The sequence below is a fragment of the Thamnophis elegans genome, chromosome 5, assembly GCF_009769535.1.
Source record: "Thamnophis elegans isolate rThaEle1 chromosome 5, rThaEle1.pri, whole genome shotgun sequence".
NCBI lineage: Eukaryota > Metazoa > Chordata > Lepidosauria > Squamata > Colubridae > Thamnophis > Thamnophis elegans.
In genome coordinates this window covers 16,612,469-16,632,183 of record NC_045545.1, presented here as the reverse complement: position 1 = coordinate 16,632,183, position 19,715 = coordinate 16,612,469, and the positions used below count along the sequence as shown (strand labels likewise).

Genomic DNA, 19,715 nt, shown 5'->3' with positions numbered 1-19,715 from the left:
ATTTCTAAGCATGCATTGGCCCTTCTTACCCAGTGGACTATTTCAGGGCTAATGTCAACAGAGAAATGCTGAGCCCAGGAACCAAGACAATGACTGCTCACAGCACACCTAGTAAGTTATAGGATATCTCTCTTGTCTTGCTCCAATCTTTCAAAGTTTTCTTGCTGTGAAGGAATCCTACTCACTCTTTTCTTTCCATTTAAGACCAAGGGCTTCAATGCAGGAGAAAACATTAGTTATCAGCAGGTCTTCCAAGACTTGAAATGAGAATAGCAATAGTACTTAGACTTATATACTGCTTCACGGTGCTTTACAGCCTTCTCTAAGCAGTTTACAGAGTCAGCATAACAAGGGAATGATGCCTATTCTCACCTTTCAAGGTACACAACATCAAGATTTCATCGTTGAAAGGGAGAGGTGAATATCAAACAAAAATAAAATACACTGTATGGCCTGTCTCCATTTGTCTATTATGGTTCAGTTCACCAGCTAGAGGCATGGTGGCTCAGCAGCTTAAAGATGCTGGATTTGTCAGTTGGAGAAGGTCTCTGCGCTCCAGAAATTTGAGCCCTAGCACTGCGTGATGGAATGAACTCCTGTCACTCACCTCAGTTTCTGCCAACCGGGAAGTTCAAAAGCATGCAAATGCAAGTAGATAAACAGGTACCACTCCAATGGGACTAACAGCAGAAGCAAAAAACCAACCAGTACCGTACTCACTGGCCTGAATATGAAGTAAAAGCCGGTGGAGGAAAAAGTTCTGGATTATGCTGACACACTTGCGGAATGCTGTTGGCTTTTCTGGGGGCAGAGCTAGATAGTGCATGAGTGTGAACTGAACAAATTAATAATCTTAGGCAGCCAAACTACTACTCTATAATAATATTATAGACTCTTGGCTTTCATGTACCAATGCCATAGACTAAATAAAAAGTTCATCAGTTCAACTCCGTTTCTTTCATCTGCAAGAAAGGGAACTGTATGGCTCTAGAATGTGTTTATGTTTTGATACTTACAGAGTTTCATATTTAATTGAATAAACAGATTCGATTTGTTTTTGTCTTTGCTCTTTATTCACCCTTAAAAGAACTAGAAATTTAGAAACCTTAGAACCGAAAAACTGATAGAAGGAAAAAAGACATTTGAGACATTCTAATATTAACTCTAGTAGTTCTTTAGTTGAAAGATAGGATAGAATTAAAAAGTAAACAGATTGAATTATGCAGTCAAATTTTGAACAACAGAAAGATGATGATGATGATGCTATTTGATATTAATTAACTCATATTTTGGAGAATCTTCTGGGCTTTCTTATTAAAAACCTTGTTGATAAGACAGTTTTCATATTTTTTAATAGTAATGTGTAGATTTTATTTTAGAGTGGGTGTGTCCCCAAATTGTAAAGTGGCCAACAATTCCCCCCCGCAAGTAGGTCACATTAATCAGACTCTCCCATTTCATAGGAATACAACATTAATATATATTTCCCAACAAAAAGCAGGTGTTAAAGATGTTGGTAAATATATTTCTCTGCTGTCTTGAGAACCGTAAATGAAGAAAAGACCTATTGCAGAGGAGGCCCCTAGAAATTCTTTACCCATTGCTACAGACATTTTCATTTCTTCCACTTTAGAATGCTTAACTCTAAAGAACATAGAAAGCAAGAGAAACTTAAAAACTACTTATACCTTAATAAGTAAAGGAATGATAAAGGAAAACATTTAAAGAAATTTGTTCAGTATTGCCTATGATGAAAATCCCTGTTCTGAAAGACTGAAATCCTTGACAACTTTTTTTCCAAGCAATCATACTACAAAGGATGAATTCTAAAATGAAAAGGGGTAATATTTATTTATTTATTAAATTTCTATGCCACCCAACTCACTGATAAGATGACTCTGGGAGGCTTACAAATAGTTCCTAGATTTGAGGGGGGGGGCAGATTAAAGAAAGCTTATCTCAGATTTGTTGTTGATCTATTATTGTTTAAAGATAACATGATATAAGGAAAGCTGCAAAGATGGAAGTGTGACTAACCTATCATGTTACAGGTTTTCTTGAATAGCCTCTAGCTTTGATGGTAGAACATGTTGGATTGTAATTTTATAAATCTAAGAAGTACAAATCTGATGACAGGTTATTGTCTGAGTAGGTGATGTTTGCTGCTATGATTTCAGTATTACGTAATATCATATTCTCAGGAAAGAACTGGGTCTTCATTAAATTCCACGGCTAAATTTCCACCCAATAGAGCAACGAGGTTTGCAGTCTACTGGAATATGATGCAGGTTCTTTGAACAATCCTTCCTACGCAGCGTGGATGCACAAGCACCAAATGGTGTCTCCTGGGGCGTAAAAATCTGGAAAGGAAAGATGCATACATTTGAATCATTGGTCTCTAACTTAAACACTCATTATCACCACAAGAGAAAGCAGGACTATGTTTCTTCCTGCATAGTCACACAAAGGATCTAACTGGTGTGTACAGTTAATTTCCCTTCTTGGGTGACTCCAGTAATTTGGAAAGGGCTAGATTATTAATAAAAATGTCAGGGTTGTGCTTCATTGAATAATAATCATTTTTCAGATTTAATCAGACCAGGTAGCTAGAGGAATAAGCTCAACAAATAGATGGAAAGAGGAGATAATCTAAGCTAATATTTTGTTGGCTTCAAGATTGTTCAGGTTTACTCCTGTAAATTCAGATCTTGAGAAGGAATTCTTCCACTTCTTCAAATAACTTCCATGATTGTCTCCTTCCAGTGTCAGGAATTCTTGGTGTCAGAAAGGTATAATTGTCTGAATAACATTTGTGTGTGTTTGGTTCACTTTGCTTTGGAGGCTCACTTACTTTGACCCAAAGTAAACTCAGTTAAATTTGTATTAAATAATTCCACTCTTCCCAGTGTACAATCCACAATAATAAATATCGTAGTTTGGATGACCAAGAAAAAGTAATTTTCACCTCTTTGTCATTACATATTCCCAGTTTTTCTAAATTTGTCACTGAATAGTGGATGTTAGACAGGATCACTTCTACCTCTTCAATCTAAAAATACAAAAATACCAGTATGATTTATAAAGAAATCATATATACAGATTTAACATAACAGATAAACTCAATAAAGTTAACTGACTCCTGATATTTATAGTTTTTGTGTTTGACAGTTTCTTGAATTATAGGAAATATTTTATTTTATTTACTTAAATTTCTATCCTGCCATTCCTTCCAGAGTTCAAGAAAGATTGCAATGAGTTCTCCCTTCATGTTATTCCCCACAGCCTGGAAACTAAGCTGAGCTGAGGATGGTCATAGGCATACAATGAGTTTTCATACCTGAGAGTGACCTGAACTTGGGTTTCTACTGAACTAGTCCATCATCTTTGACTATTACACTATACTGGCCAATCAGATATTCTTCTCCAAGTAAACTTTATTCAGAATTTAGGCTGCCAGCTACCAGCAGCAAGGTATTTTCAGTGACTGAAATTCCACTTGTAAAAAAACGTTAACCTTGCCAACATTTCAGTGGATCGAATCTATTTTAGGTTTAGGTTTATTAGATTTATATGCCGCCCTACTCTCAAGGACTCAGGGCGGCGTACAACTTTAAAACACATAATACAAAAGTTAAAAAAAAAAAAATAGAATATCCCAAACCCAATTAAAATTGACAATGACATTTTTTAAAAAAAAGAATTAAAATTAAAATTAACAGTAATCAATAATTTGTTTTGTTTTGTTCAGGCCAGGCTGGCTTGCTGGAAAAGCCAACTTTTTAGGGTGTGTCGGAAGAACCGGAGGTCGGGGATTATACAAAGCTCCGGGGGCAGCTCATTCCAGAGGGAAGGCGCTCCCACAGAGAAGGCTCTCCCCCTAGGGGTTGCTAGCCAACACTGTCTGGCCGACGGCACCCTGAGGAGGCCAACTCTGTGGGATCACACTGGACGATGGGAGGCTACCGGTGGCAGTAGGTGGTCTCGGAGGTACCCTGGGCGTAAGCCATGGAGCGATTTAAAGGTCATAATTAATACCTTGAATCGCACCCAGAAGACAACCGGCAACCAGTGCAGGCCGCCTAAAAGGGGTGTAACATGTTCATACTGAGAGAGCATTAGTTTGGATACGTAAAGTATTCTTTATTTGCATGGCAACAGGATTCATATTTGTCATTTCTTAGTTGTAATGGACTGGGTTTTAATTTATGGCATTTATCCAAAAGAAAAGTGATCCTGAATGTAAGACAATTTCATCAAAACAAATTAGATAGAAAAACCTCTGCTACTATGCTTTATTTTCAGCCAGTCTAAGATGAAGAGCCTTCCTTTATAAAGTAGATGGGGAAATGGTCTGTCTTTCAAATACATACATTCCATTCTTCCCTACAGGGTGTTTGGCCTGAAATAGGAAGGGTGAGAAATATCTTTGGGAATCATTACAAAAAATGAATGGGCTCTGTTAGATGGGGTGAACGGATGAGACAGGACTCATGCTTCAGTGACAAACAACAGCTTTTTATTCGACAACTATTTACAAATCTAGCACTGGCCTGTCTGACAGCTAGCCCTTTTATAGGGAACTGTCAAAAGGCTCAGCCAATTGCCTTTCAGTATTTTCCCGCCAGAATGGAGGACCTTGGTGGAACCTATTTCTCTCCTGTCAATATGTAATAGGCTCCATACCTCAATGATCAAATTCATTTTAAGATACAGTATGGTCAGCATTTCTTTGGAAATAAGCTTTCATTTCCTGAAAACGCTAATAACAGATTATTATATATATAAAACATATAACTATAACATAGCATAATACACTGAAAGCCCCAAATGAGATAAAGCTACTAGCCTTTGGGATTCTGTCCAGAATGTATGTCTGAATACAGTTGACTGTCTTCTGGTAAGACGGTGAGTAATGGCCTGTTTCTGGTGGCCCAGCAAAAGCATCAAGAACACTTTCATGAGCAGTTCTCCTTTAAAGTTGAAAAAAAACATGCAACATTTGGAATCAAATTGCAACGGATAAAATCCATACTGCACAGGGCAACACACATGGGCATTGCTGGGCAACTTTGTCTGTTGTGCCTGTAATGTTTATAAATACTGGGGTAATTTGCACACTAAGGAAATCAAGAGATGTATATATATATATATATATATATATATATGTATATATATATATATATATATATATATATATATATATATATATATATATATATATATATACACACACACACACACACACACCTGGCTTCAGCTGATAAGGAGGAGACCTGTGGCTTGATGGCTAAGACGTTTGCCTAAGATGCAATACAGCACAGGTTCGAATCCCACTAAGGGTATGGCTAGCTGATGAGAGCTAAATAGCTTGAAATAGATCTATACTAGTCTCCCTTTATTTATTTATCAGCACAAATAAATAAAAAAAACATATATATATATATATATATATGTGTGTGTGTGTGTGTGTGTGTGTGTGTGTGTGTGTATGAGAGAGAGAGAGAGAGAGAGAGAGAGAGAGAGAGAGAGTGCCTAAAATCCAGACACTCCACGTACAGTAGAACCTCTGGTCATGGTCATAATTCATTCCATAACTTTAGTCACAAACCAATTTGGTCATGACCTGAACCTAATTTTGGAAATTTTGGAAATTACAAAAAAAATGGTGTGGAAGGGGAAATCGGCCGCAGAAAAAAAATTGTGATTTTTTTGGGGTCGGAACCCGATTTAGTCATGATCAGAGGCGTTCGTGGCCTGAGGTTCTACTGTAATCACATCTAGTTATGAGTGGGGCTAACTGGGAAACCTGACATACTGTAGCATTGTTGAAGCCAAATAACCAAGGACTGAGCAAATTCTTGATGGAAAATTAGTCAAAGCACTCAAAATAAGCTGGAGTATAAAAATACTAGTCATTGGGAGTTGGGTGGCATACAAGTTGTTGATTATGATGGTGATTGTAATCTTATATACTTCACAGTAAGGTTTCAGTAACATGTAATGCTTCTCTTAGAGAAGCATTTTCATTGGTCATAAGAGGTGGCAGACACATACTAATGGAGAGTTAAAGGACTTAGCCTTATAGTCATGTTATAATTTATCTTAAAGAAAGTTTGCATATTTACAGTCTGAGTACAACTATCAAAATACAAAAATTTTAGAATACAGCAATCTAGAACTGTGGATAATCCTAACCTCATCTATTCTATACAGTAGAAATCACAGACAGTGTAATGTTTTAAAAAGAACTGGGAATAAAAACAACAGATTCAAAAATTACTATAAGGCTGGGAGAAAGGGAGTAATCAATGCAATGTCTGGGAGCAAAAGCAGAAGTAAAATTTGCAAACTATAATCTTTTGGTGCTCAGCCGATTGAATGAAAGTGGGCATTAGCAAACAAAAGAAATGCACATTTATACTGCAATCAAAACTAGTAAAATCATGGAATTGTTTTTATAATACCGTTGACTTTACAACTATAGAGGATAAGCCCACTGCAGACCACATATGATAATTCATTAAAAATAATGGAATTAAATAAAATAAACTTTGATTAGTCTAGAGTCAACACAAGCGCAAGACTTTTATACCCACAATGGAAGAGTGAATGGTGAAGATGATAGAACTTCTTCAAATAGTAAAATTGACAACTTTGACTAGAGAGAAAGACATTGATTAATTGTAATGCTGATTGGAAAGCCCTTTTGGACTTTTTGCCTGAGACAGAAAAAAAATTGAAATATGGGTTTGATGATTAGAAAACTTAATAGATAATAGGAAAAAGTGAAAGTTATGTGACCTTAGAGAAAAAAGTTAATTTAAATTTATACTTACAATTCTTATAAAAGAAAATATTTATATTTCTTTAATTTTCCTTTTCTTTCTTTATATTTATTTTTCTTTCTTTCTGGCTTTGTTCTTTATTTCCTTTATTATTTCTTTCTGTAAGTTTTTAATCTTTTTAGTGTAAAAAAACCTAATAAAGTTATTTTAAAAGAAATGGAGCCAAACCACAAGACCCTTGAAAAATTAAGTCAAGACTGTGAGTTAAAATGATCTCCAAATATATGTAGTCCTTGACTCATAACCACAACTGAGTCCAAAATTTATGTTGTTAAGTGAAACATTGGTTAAGTGAGTTTGCCTTAGTTGTTAAGTGAATCTTACAACCTTTCTTACCACAGTTGTTAAGTGAGTTTCTGCAGTTTTTCAGTTAACAACCCGGTTGTTAGGTGAATCTGGGTTCCCCATTGATCAGAAGGTCTCAACAAATGATCATGGGATCAGATGCAACTGTCATAAATATGAGTCAGTTGTCAATTGTCTGAATTTTGATCATGTGACCATGGGGATGCTGCAACAGTCATAAATGTGAAAAATGGTCAAATGTGACTAAATAACTGTTGTAACCTGTATGGTATTTTATCACAATCTCCTTAGCAAGAGATCTTATTTGTCTTATTTTATGTAAGCCCTTTCCTCCACTGTAAAGAAATTTCAGAGATCCCATTACTTATAGGAGAATCTATACAATTTTTTTTACTTACCATATGGAATCATAATCAAGGCCCTCCAAGCATTCACCATAGCACCATTTGATGAGTGTTTCCACCGACAACACTCTGTCTATCCTTTCTGGAAGTGTGGTGTATTTTTCTTTAAGGAAGCCCTGAAATCCAGATTGGGTTGTCTTCATAAGTTTTAGATCCTTAATGCCAGAAAAAACAATTGGAGTTTCTAGGAGAGGAAGAGCATAAATTGATTTTAATATAAGACATGATGTCCCACATTGACATATAGAGCTTTTCCCCCCCTTAAAGATGCAGTGATAGCTGCAAATCAGTTTGCAGCCCAGGACAATTAAATTTATTTCCAATTAAGCATGCATTGAACTGCGCTATTATTTGGCTGGCTGAAAAACCAAACATTCTTGGGAACTCACATTTTTAAAATGTATTATATTCTTGATTATGAAATCTAATAATGGATGCCTGGGGGCCAAATAAATTTATAAGGAAATCTGCGTGTCATTTTAGCATGGCACATTTGGATTAATTTGTATAGGAGCTGAGGCCTTTTGCTTTGATTCAACAGATCAAAATTTGCCCTTTTTTTAATGAAGAGGCCTAATGGATCAAAACAAATAACATTAATGCAATATCATTTTTCTTACAAGCTCCAACGTTATTGTAGATTTAAAAAGTTATAGGGATTGAGAACATTCAACATGCTCTGGATTGATCCAAATGTTTAGTTCAGATCTAATTTCAAATATTACCACTGCAGAGTAATTGTAACTAAAAGGAGCTGTAGCCTGTTGTGGATTCTGTTGCCCATATCAACTCATGCCCATGCAGTTGATATGTTTACTTATGTTTATTTTTTTATTGATATCCAGAGTTATTGATCTTTAAGAACTAAATTATTTCATAATTTAATATAGCATTTTAAAAGATTACAAACATTACACTTTCAAAGTTGCAATCTTTGACTTACGATTGGTCACTTAACGACCATTCGAAGTTACAACAAACCTCCCAAAAGCTACTTCCAGCCAATTTTGAACTTACAACTGCCATATAGACTCATACACGCACACACAATGGACACATGATCATATTTTGAGTGTTTGGCACCTGGCTCACCATTACAGCCATTTGCAACATCCCAGTCTTGCAATGACATTTTTACTTCTGGTTTCTGGTTAAAAAAAAACCACTCATTGGATAAAATTGATTCACTTAAAACCTCTACTAAAAAGATTGCAAAATTGGGTTCAGTCACTTGGTGACCCATAACAATGTAGAACCATAATTCCAGGTACAATTAGAGTCATAAGTTGTGGACTACCTATATTAAAATTGTCATACTAGATAAATCCCATAGTATGTTACTGGCAGCTTCAGAAGGACTTGCACAACAAGATACAGAGTTATAATATATTGTTTGGGTGATTGAATGATTTGGTTGGTTGGTTGGTTGGTTGGTTGGTTGGTTGGTTGGTTTCCCATCTCAAGGCAGAATGCATTGCAATATCTCTTCCAACTTTTTCCCAGGCCAGCAACCTTATGGGGTACATTGCAGAGGTGGGTTTCTGCCGGTTCGCCCCAGATCGGACGAACCAGTAGTGGCGGTGGCAGGAGGCTCCGCCCACCCGCCCGGACTCTTCTACACATGCACAAAAGCATTGTGTGAGCGCGCACAAGTGCACAAGCAAACTGATAGTAAAATAAATTGAAACCCACCACTGGTACATTGAGCTGAGAGAAAGTTGACAGCCAAAGTCACACAGGGAAGCTTTCATTGCTGAGAATGGAAGAACAGACTTTATATATTCAAGAAAAAGGTACAAGTCTGTATTTGCTTTGTTACTTGCTTTTTTATATTGGATCTGGTCTTCAAGAATAACACAAGTGGATTTATTTTGTTTACAAGCTACCATTGCAAATATGAACTTAATGTTCTACTAAAAGAATTGAAATCATTTCCTTACTGTCCTGAGTCTGTTCCACTTCACAAAATCGAATTCCTTCAGAACTGTAGAGAAAAGCATGGGCATGGGGAGTATTGTCCTAGAAATTAAGGATGACATATTGAAGTTGCAAATAAACCATGTGACTTTGCATTTGGAATTCATAAAAATAAATGAAAGAGCTCACTCACCATGAACTGTTGCTCTCCTTGCTAAGCTATTTCCTTCTAAAACTTTCCCTGCCCTCATAATACACCATATTTCTTCCCTGTCATTATCCCTTTCTTAGCTTTGTGCACGGAATGTGGCTCAAATGTATGCTTCATTATACCTTTTCTAGGCGCTGCCAGGGAACCTCCTTGATAAAGGCATTGCAATACACCACGTGGCAAAAGGTATTAATGAAGTGGTTGCAGATATCCAGCCCAAACTCCTCTATTGTTTTGATCTAAAGGGAAAAGGTGTTAGATATGATCAGATTCCATCTTCAAATCAGTGTTTAGAATTAAGGTTTTACCTTATGCATCATAACAGATTGGTCTTACTGGCAATTTTCATGAAAAATTATGACATCCACAAAATATGAACTATAGCCCGTAACCACCCACTGGCCTTTATAAGCTATTGTTGAAATTCTTAGCATTTTTTTTTTAAATAAAAGTAAATTTTATATAGGATTTTTTTTAAAAAAGAGCAATGAAACCTGAGTTCATAGAACTAAAACCCCTTGGTTACTTTAAATCTTCTGCCATCAGTTCATTTCATTCCTTTTTGTTTATCTGAGGTTTGTACAGATCTCGTATTATAAAAAAGACAGCACCTCATAATTTATTATCTGTATCCTGCTGCTCTTTGAATTCTGAGTTATTTAAAACCTGAACATTCTGTCTTGTTATACAAATATTAGTGATGATCCATTTTAAAAATAAATATATCATAATTGTAAGAACTGCAGATTAGGCAACAAAGGAACGTTTTTGAGTTTTTGTTAGAAAGCCCAAACAAGGTAATACAAAATGCTACCACATCTAACTTAGAAACTTTCTCCTACGTAGCACCACATCTTTTTGTTTATTGCTTTGTCTGAAGATGGATTATATAAATGACAAAAAAGAAGAAATGCAATCCAATTCTAGCTATAAGATAAGATGAATAGTTTTGCAACCTACCCCATTGCATTTGGCCAGTGCTTCAATTGTATTCTTTATGGTGTCTGTAGGGATGACTCTCGAGTTGTCGGCATTCAAGTATTCATTCACAGTGTTGAGTCTGATGTGTACAGAGATTGCCAGTTCTTTAATGCAGTGTACCTGGCCTTCCCGTCTAACGTACAGGATTCTCACTGCGTTCTTTCCATATTCAGAATTCACATATTCTACCTCCCTAGGCTGCAATAAAGAAAACACACACACACAAACACAAACTCATCTTTTTTGTCCATACAGCTTGGCATTAAAGCAACAAGAGATAAGCTAGTTCAAATAAAGAAATGCAAGCACGTAAACTCATATTTTTCATCCATTCAGTTTAGCATTAAAGCAACGGAGAGATAAGCTGGTTCAAACAAATTTGTATCCATATATGTTTGGAATCATCTTATTTTACCAAGAATGTTCAAATTTTGGTCACACAAGATGTAAGAAAAATGGGACTATGTCACATTAAGGGTGTATTCTGTCCCTTAACTCACATTTTCAACCTTACAAGCCATGATGGTGCAGTCGTTAGAATATAGCACTGCAAGCTACTTCTGCTGACTGCTGGCTGCCAGCAATTCAAGTCTCACCAGCTCAAGGTTGACTCAGCCTTCCATCCTTCTCTCCAAAGTCAAGAGGGGGCATATTGGGGGCAATATGCTGACTCTGTAAAATTGCTTAGAGAGGGCTGTAAAGTACTATGAGTGGTATATAAGTCTAAGTGCTATTGCTATTGCAATTTCTTTCTTTATTTGAATTTCTAGGTTGCCCAAATCTGGCCAGCTACACCAAATTAAAAGAACAATAGTATGGTGGGCATGAAAGCTGGCTTGGTGACCTTGAGCCAGTCACTCTCTCTCAGCCCAACCCACCTCACAGGGTTGTTGATGTAGAGAAAATACGAGGATAAGAGAATATTAGATATCTTTGCTGCCTTGAATTATTCTTGAAAGTAATAAAGGTAGGATAAAAATCAAGTAAATATATAAACAAACAAACTAAATAAAACCATCTATCCATATCCCCCACCGACTCAAGTCATCCATTTAGCCCAAGGCCTGAGGGAAAATCTAGGTTTTTAAGGCAGGGAATATATCTTCTATCTACACCTTCAACTAGGCTGCTTCAAGATGTTAAAGGAAGATTGCTTAACGTGTATCCAGATTCCCTTCAAAGGTTTGATGCATTTGTTATGTATTCATTACTTAAGCTATGCCAATGCCTGGGCAAAGAAGCTGTCCTGGGTTCTTGGCCCTTGTCCCATTTTTCTCATCCTACCACTCCCTCCTGGAATAGTGTGTGAATAAATACTTCCCAAGAGTGGAAGAGATGGTGGGAAGCCTGCTCTAAACACATAGCTGCCATACCCAATTTTAAAGCTTCTTTGAATAGCCATGGAGAGACTGTGGATGAAGCAGACACTCTTCATCTTTGGCAGCTAGAATTGAAAGGATTGAGCCAGGGAAATTTGCTGCTTAAGACAAAAGGACAAGATGGGGCCTACACAGAGCATTAACCAGAATAGACAGTTGAAGCAAAGCACATGTCATTATATAGTATGGTCTGTTGCAGCTGCATCCGGCTGTTAATTTAGAGGGATAATGGACAGCCGTGCGGCACATAAGATTTGCCCTCCAACAATTTGCATTGCTTTTTGCCACTTGGCATCTCCTGCCTAAGGAGCAACTCCACCTTGATAGTGAAGCTCCTGAACAAATCTATAGGTGGCGCAGTGGTTAAATGCAGCACTGCAGGCTACTTCAGCTGACTGCAGTTCAGCAGTTCGGCTGTTCAAATCCCACCAGGCTCAAGGTTGACTCAGCCTTCCATCCTTCAGAAGTGGGTAAAATGAGGACCCGGATTGTTGTTGGGGGCAATATGCTGACTCTGTAAACCGCTTAGAGAGGGCTGAAAGCCCTATGAAGCGGTATATAAGTCTAACTATTGCTATTGCTTTGGAAAACTGTAGCTCGGACTATTAAAAGTGCCACAGATGTTTAGAGTAAGTTAATAGTTCGTCTATTGCCATTATTGTTTCTTGAATATATCAATTACCTTTTTCTTGCAGCATACACAGGTCTTACTGCTATATTATACAAAAATAGATGACTTTTAATTTTGCTCGGTTGACTTACACTACCACCATAAAAATAGCATTGTTCCTTTTAATGTAACATCAATTGTTCATGAGTGTCAATCTCAAATCCTCCCGTTCTATCACTCTTCTGCAAAGGTTAGTTCTTTCCAAAAGGAATTATATCAAAGGAGGGTTTCTATGAAGTATGCTTTTAGCATTCATCGTTTGTTTCCTCCAATGAAAATTTATTCGGTCTTGTCCTTTTATACAAATCACAGAGTTCTTTTGAAGTTTTGAACTTAATTTATTCAGTGCTTTTGGTGAATTGGAAGGATGAAGCTACTATACATAAAACCCAATCTCAGTTTCTAAAATAAGATTAACAATAAAAAAGTAAATGACATTAAACTGACCTGCGAGGAAATAGAACACATGGCAAGATAAGATAACCCTACTTTATTGTAAGGCTACATTAACAGTATCTTGCAAATCTGAAAGTACATCTCTCTTATCTCACCACCCATCTCTTCTACAAGTAAAGAAATTAGAAAATGTCTCTTGTAAGCTACTTGCTCCCTCCACATTCCTGTTGCAGGGCAAATTCCCTTTATCTGACTATTTGCTTGGCCTATCATTCCCACATAAGATTACAACAAGAAATGCCTTCATTGGTTACCTGGAAATGCTTTACTCTCATATGACATTGAGTTTCTAATTTCTAGGTGATAAACCAAACTTGGCTGAATCCCACCACTGGTGCAATTCTCTGAATCACTTGTGGGAGATCCCAAGTCGTCTCTTCTCCAGAGAGCTATTTTGAAAAGTTCATCTCTTCATTCCATTGCAGTCATTGGTTTCACATTTAGCAGAACCATCTTCAGTTCCCCATTTCTTCTCCAAGAAGCCAACAGGCTGAATTTTCCAGTAAGATGTAGATACAGAGATCTTTGCTTCAGATTCTACAAATGTTTTGTGCCCAGCCATTCTCTGGAGATTGGATGTATATCACTGAATTGAATAGTACACTGGAATGTTAGGCTATGTCTCCTTTAGGCTCAGCCTGTAATTTGTCAAATGAATGCAAATAAAATGTCACATAGGCCCCAATCTATTTCCAGGAAAGCCTGGAACTTGTATGCCTAGAGGAGTTGGGGAGTAAAACAATGTAAAGGGACGCAGTGACTCAGTGGTTAAGACGCTGAGCTTGTTGATCAGAAAGGTTGGCAGTTCGGTGGTTTGAATCCCGAGAGCCTCCTAACGGAGTGAGCTCCCATTATTTGTCACAGCTTCTGCCAACCTAGCAGTTCGAAAGAATGTAAAAATGCAATGAGAAAAATAGGAGCCACCTTTTGTGGGAAGATAACAGTGTTCTGTGTGCCTTCGGCATTTAGTCATGCCAGCCACAGGACCATGGAGATGTCTTCGTACAGCTCTGGCTCTTCAGCTTTCAAATGGAGATAAGCACCGCCCTCTAGAGTTGGGAACGACTAGCACATATGTGCGAAGGGAACCTTTACCTTTACCTTAAAACAATGTAATTTGATATTTCATTTTAAAAACTAAACCAGTGGTTTTCAGCCAGTGGTCCACACGGTCCATGAAGGCTTGAGGAAATCTTGAGTTAAGTCTTGGGGGTCTGTGGCCATGGCCCGTGGCCACAAAATATATTTAAAGAAATCCGTGGTGAAGAAATGACTGAGAACTACTGAGCTAAACAGATGTGCCCTTATTAATCTTAACTATCAAGAATATTTATCCTTCTCCAAAACAAAAGTGCTTTGCTAGGGCTAGAGGCAGTAAGAATCTAATATTCTGTTTGCTTTTTTTGCTCAGAATGCTGCTTTAGGCTGTGTGAACCCAAGTCCCAGAATTCCAGAGTGAGGAATTCTGAGAGTTAAAGTCCACATGGGTTAAAATGATTGAGGTTGAGAAACACTGAGGTAATTCAATGCTTTCTGCCCTAAAATCCATCCATTCTGTCCAGAATCCTGAATCTGTAAGTATCAGGATCATCTCACTTCATTTGAAGAGATTTCCTTCCTCTTTGCTGCACCATTTATTTCAACCCAGGGTTCTTGAAAAGTAAAAAGTACACACACACACACACAAACACAAAAACTATGTTGTCATTTTCTGATTGCTTCCAACAAATGTATTGAGAAACTCTCAAATGCCTTAGAAAGCTTATTATGGATGAAGGAAATTAAATGCCTGCCTTATTATTTGTACGCATCTTTCCTACTGTAGATACAGCACCATTATTCAGCATATCTGTTCGCTCATATCACTGCCCAATTTTAATATAATTGTACATTGTCTGCCTAAGTGCCCAGGGCTGGTGATTAATTTATTTATGTGATCAGCACATTTACCATGGTAGCTTTTCAACCCAAAGAATCTGTTTTAAAATCTTGACATCTCTCCTGAAATCCTGACTGTATGCATAAAAGACACTGGGACAGAATCATCTCTTGTTGTACAGGTTTGCATATGAAAATTACATATGACCTCATCTACATCCTAAAGGGAATTTCTCCTCAGAGAAGGGTGGAGAGAACTGGCAAGCATATCATATGTAGGACTGAGGACAATGGAAACTTAACTTCCTGTAATATCGTTCCTGAGTTGGCATAGCAGTTTAAGGTGGCCTAGTTCTTCCTGAGTAACTGTAATTTATCTGGAGATGCTCAAAGAATGCAGAATTCACATGCCCAGAAAAAACATCTTTTCCTTTTCCTGTTGTGTGGAAGATATTTTTCGTGAAGATAGGAAGCCACAGAGAAAGGAAGCATATCTTAGCAAACATAGGATTCTGTAACTTGTTTAGGTTGTTGTATTTGTATTTGTATTTATTTGTCTTGTATGTCGCCCACTCCTGAAGGACTCCGGGCGGCTCACAATAGACAAGGGAAGGGGAAAATAACTAGACAAAGACAACACTTAAAAAAAAAAAACCGCAACATTCACAGTTTCCATGGGGGTGGATGTTTCACAAGCCCCCCGGCCTGCTGGAGCAGCCAGGACTTGGTGGCTTTGCGGAAGGCCGGGAGGGTAGTGAGGGTCCGGATCTCCACGGGGAGGTCATTCCAGAGGGCTGGAGCTGCAACAGAGAAGGCTCTCCCCCGGGGAGTCGCCAGCCGACATTGGCTGGCGGATGGAATCCGGAGGAGACCTAACCTGTCAGATCTAATCGGTCTATGGGAGGTAATCGGCAGGAGGCGGTCTCTCAGGTACCCAGGTCCGATGCCATGTAGGGCTTTATAGGTAGCGACCAGCACCTTGAAGTGAATCTGGAGACTAATGGGTAGCCAGTGCAGCTCGCGGAGGATAGGTGTGACGTGGGTGTACCTGGGTGCACCCACAATCGCTTGCGCGGCTGCGTTCTGGACTAACTGAAGTCTTCGAACACTCTTCAAGGGCAGCCCCATGTAGAGCGCGTTACAATAATCCAGTCTTGTTGGTTTGGGAACACGTCTTAAACTTCTCAAAATTGAGATGTACTGAAATAGATATGTAAATAATGACAGAATTAATTGCTTTATGACAGCCTTGCAAGATAGATCAGCTAGGAAACAGTCAGATGAGCTAATTGTAGTTTAATGGAAAGTTGCATTAATCTTGCAAATCTGAGATTTCTCTCCTTTCCGTCCCCTTACATCCCAAGAAACTAGGGAGGGTCTCTTCTGAGCCGCTTGTCTTGCCCATGTTCTTGCTGTGGGCTGTTTCCCTTTATTTGTCTGTTTGCTTTGCTGCATCTCTTCTCCCTGTATCCCAAGGTCATTCCCTCATATCAATTACATCTTGATATGTAACAGACAAGAGACATAGTTATCTTTTGTTTAATTGCATTAGTATAAATGAAAATGTACATTTAAGTTGTTCTTGTTTGTTTGCTTAGCAATCTGAATATGAAAGCAACTGATCTATTTGGAAATCACAGGGTATTTTTTTTAGCATCGTAAGATTAAAGAAGGTTTTGTGAGTGAAGGCCCTTTGATTACAAATGGAGAGAAATTCAATGGTATCTGCACCAGTGGTGGGATTCACTTACCTTCCCTACCGGTTTGCAAATTTGAGCGCACGCGCCTCCTTCTGAGCATGCACAGAAGGTTGCATATTATGTGAGGGGGTGGAGCCTCCCGCAGCCTCCGCTACCTGTTCGCCCAAACCGGAGAGAACCGGCTGACTACCACCTCTGATCTGCACTCATAAAAGGATTTCCAAACCCAAGTTCCTGGTACTGTACTGCTAATAAAAGGCTGAAATCAGCATTAATCCATTTACTCAGCTGGGATCAAAGTTATTGATTTTACAATATCTGCAGAAGTGGAAGAGCAGATTCTTTGCTAATTGGTTTATTCTTTAATTATGCTGTAGCTATCCCCAAATGCCCAACTTAGCATCAAAGGATAGGTCGCTGAAGGTCAATGAATTTCACCTGCTTTCCTTTTACCAACTATGGTGGTGGTGATGATGACCAGCAACAAAAATCTGGAGGCGCTCAGAGAAAATCTGGTGCTATTAATAGAACATTAGATACAAACATCTGCCAACACAACACTTCCTAATTATTAAAATGCACATTCAGCCAACAAGTTAAAATGTATAAATGCAAGTGACCATTGCAGCATCGGATCCAACTGTATCAAAACAGAGAACAAAATTAAAGTTCATGTGAGGTAAAAGCTCATCTTGAATAGGATTGGACTTTAATTTCTTCTTATGAGAAATGGGTTCACAACTTTTTTCCCTTCAGGATTGTCCTTTAAGGTGTTTTGTAAGATCTTATTTAAACACAGGCTGGAGGGTAGAAAAAGGTAACCACATCATTTTGTGGTGTGAAAATACAGGATGAACAAGACATACTGAGCTGGTTCATTCGTGTACGTGCATCTGTCTGTAGCACCAATTACTTCTATATGTGGATGAACAAAACACCATCACAAATCCAGACCAAGGCCAGCTATTTGCTTGTGGGCAAAACTTTTATTTCCTTAAATTTTCTTTCTGGGAAATTGTTGGCTCATATTCAATATATAAAAGTAGTATTTTTTTAAAGATTACAATAGTGTTGTGGCCCGCCAGCGGAACTGGCAGCAAAGTTGAACAGTGAGGAGATTGGGGAGGAGCATGGGCCAGTCCTGGAGGCTGGAGAAGGCTTGGACGAGGGCTCTGCATCAGAGGCAGAGACGGAGCTGAGGCCATCTGGCAGTAATCAGGTGCCTACGGAGCTAGGCAGCAGTAAGGCAGAGGAACAGCTAGAGCCTGTTCCCAGTGTGCACATGCGCAGAGCTGCTAGAAGAAAAGAACAACTCAGAAATCAGGGTAAAGTCTCAGGTGGAAGGTAATTGGCCCCTCTCATAGGAAATAAAAGAGGAACGAAAGGGGAATGGACTTTTGCAGGAAACAATTCATTTGTTCGTTCGTTAGATTCGTTTTAGGAGTGTGAAGATCTGTCCGTGAATCTCAGAGACTCTGTGCCCAGTCTATCCTTGCGCAGCACCTCATTTGGAAAACATTTACATGGCAGCTTTCCAAGATAAGATAAGGTCTGTGGTCATAAATATTCCTTTAAAAGACTGTTTTCCAGGCCTTGCTGGATCTGAATGAGAGGAATTCACATTCGTTTAATAAAAGGGGTTTTGTTGGGACCAGGACTCCACCTCGTGCTTTTTGGGGAAGCCTGGGTCAGAAGAGATTTCTAGGAATGTCAAGAGAATGCATTTTCTTTTGACAGCAGTTAACTAATTCAATAAAAAGTGCTGCATTATCACTTTTAACTTTTTAAATGAGCTTAACGTACCTTAATGGCATGTTGTAAACATAAAAGGAGACGGAATGAAGTGTGTCATAGGGAACATCTTGAATGAAAGTCAACGTATCAGGCATCTTCCAAATATGTGGATTTCAAACTTCTCAATTTCCACCCAGCATATCCATTTCTGAAACTTCTGAGTGTTGATATTTACATACCCAGATGGTGTGAAGATTGAGGAACGCTGATATAAAGGAATAAATTAACCTGGCATTTCTTTGTGTCTCTGCCCTTATCTCTAATTCATATTAGTTTTTAAGTATGGCATCTTACTGGCTGCTTCAGCTTGTTTATTGTAGTTTCACTGAGCCTTGTTGATAGATGACTGTAAATGGAAGTGAAGTTTATGATAAGTAATCAGCAAATTTCAAGGACGGTTAGCAATAATGAATGCTTCCTTTTGTGATTTGTAAGTATGTTGTACATGTCTATTACAGGTAGTCCTTAACTTACAACAGTTCATTTAGTGATTGTTCAAGTTACAAAAGGCACTGGAAAAAATGACCTATGACCATTTTTCATACTTATGACTATGGTCATGTGATAAAAATTCAGATACTTGGCAACTGACTCATATGATGGTTGCAGTGTCCCAGATTATATGATCACCTTTTTCTGACAAGTAAAATCAATGGGGAAGCCAGATTGGTTTAACAACCATGCTACTAACTTAACTGCTGTGATTTACTTAACCACTGTAGCAAGAAAGGTCATAAAATAGGGCAAAAATCCACTTGACAAACGTCTCACTTAGCAACAGGAATGTGGGGCTCAATTGTGGTCATAAGTTGAGGACTACCTGTATTTGTTATTTCTTATTTGGCTCTATCCTGCCTCTCTGGGCAACTGAAATGAAGATGGCAAGCCCTTGAGATCAAGTATGGGGCGGGAGGAACCTGATGCATTGAACAGAAATCTGATGACTCTCAAACACTGATCTCTTTAGGGAAAATAACGAGCAAATTAAAGTGGCTTTTGAACTAGCCTGAACTAATCTAGGAAATGAAATGTAGGTTACTGAAATCTAATTAGGTTTCTCTACAATTTAGGCATGCCATTACATTATGACTAATTGCAAAACACTCACTGATTCACAGAGGGCTTGTTTCTTTTGATCAAAAGAAAAAAATAATTATGCATTACAATTCCAAGC

General features: G+C 38.1%; 1 protein-coding gene across 1 annotated transcript; it reads right to left on the bottom strand.

Moving 5' to 3' along the window:
- Positions 1-2,219: 2,219 nt before the first annotated feature.
- On the bottom strand, positions 2,220-13,731 carry LOC116508916 (uricase-like). The gene is made up of 8 exons (XM_032217726.1): positions 13,608-13,731; positions 10,644-10,897; positions 9,806-9,922; positions 9,496-9,574; positions 7,550-7,739; positions 4,847-4,970; positions 2,966-3,049; positions 2,220-2,360 (listed from the first exon to the last, which is right to left on the bottom strand). Exons 1-8 carry the CDS (start codon positions 13,729-13,731, stop codon positions 2,220-2,222), a joined length of 1,113 nt encoding a protein of 370 aa, XP_032073617.1.
- Between the last annotated feature and the right edge of the window lie 5,984 nt (positions 13,732-19,715).

Excerpts from the sequence above, each read along its gene's own strand:
- LOC116508916 (XM_032217726.1), bottom strand. The coding sequence starts at position 13,731 with ATGGCTGGGCACAAAACATTTGTAGAATCTGAAGCAAAGATCTCTGTA. Across the intron at positions 10,898-13,607 it reads TGAAGATGGTTCTGCTAAAT|TTTGTGTTTGTGTGTGTGTG; the intron begins GTGAAACCAATG and ends AAAAAAGATGAG. Across the intron at positions 7,740-9,495 it reads AGTGGAACAGACTCAGGACA|AAACTCCAATTGTTTTTTCT; the intron begins GTAAGGAAATGA and ends TTCCTCTCCTAG.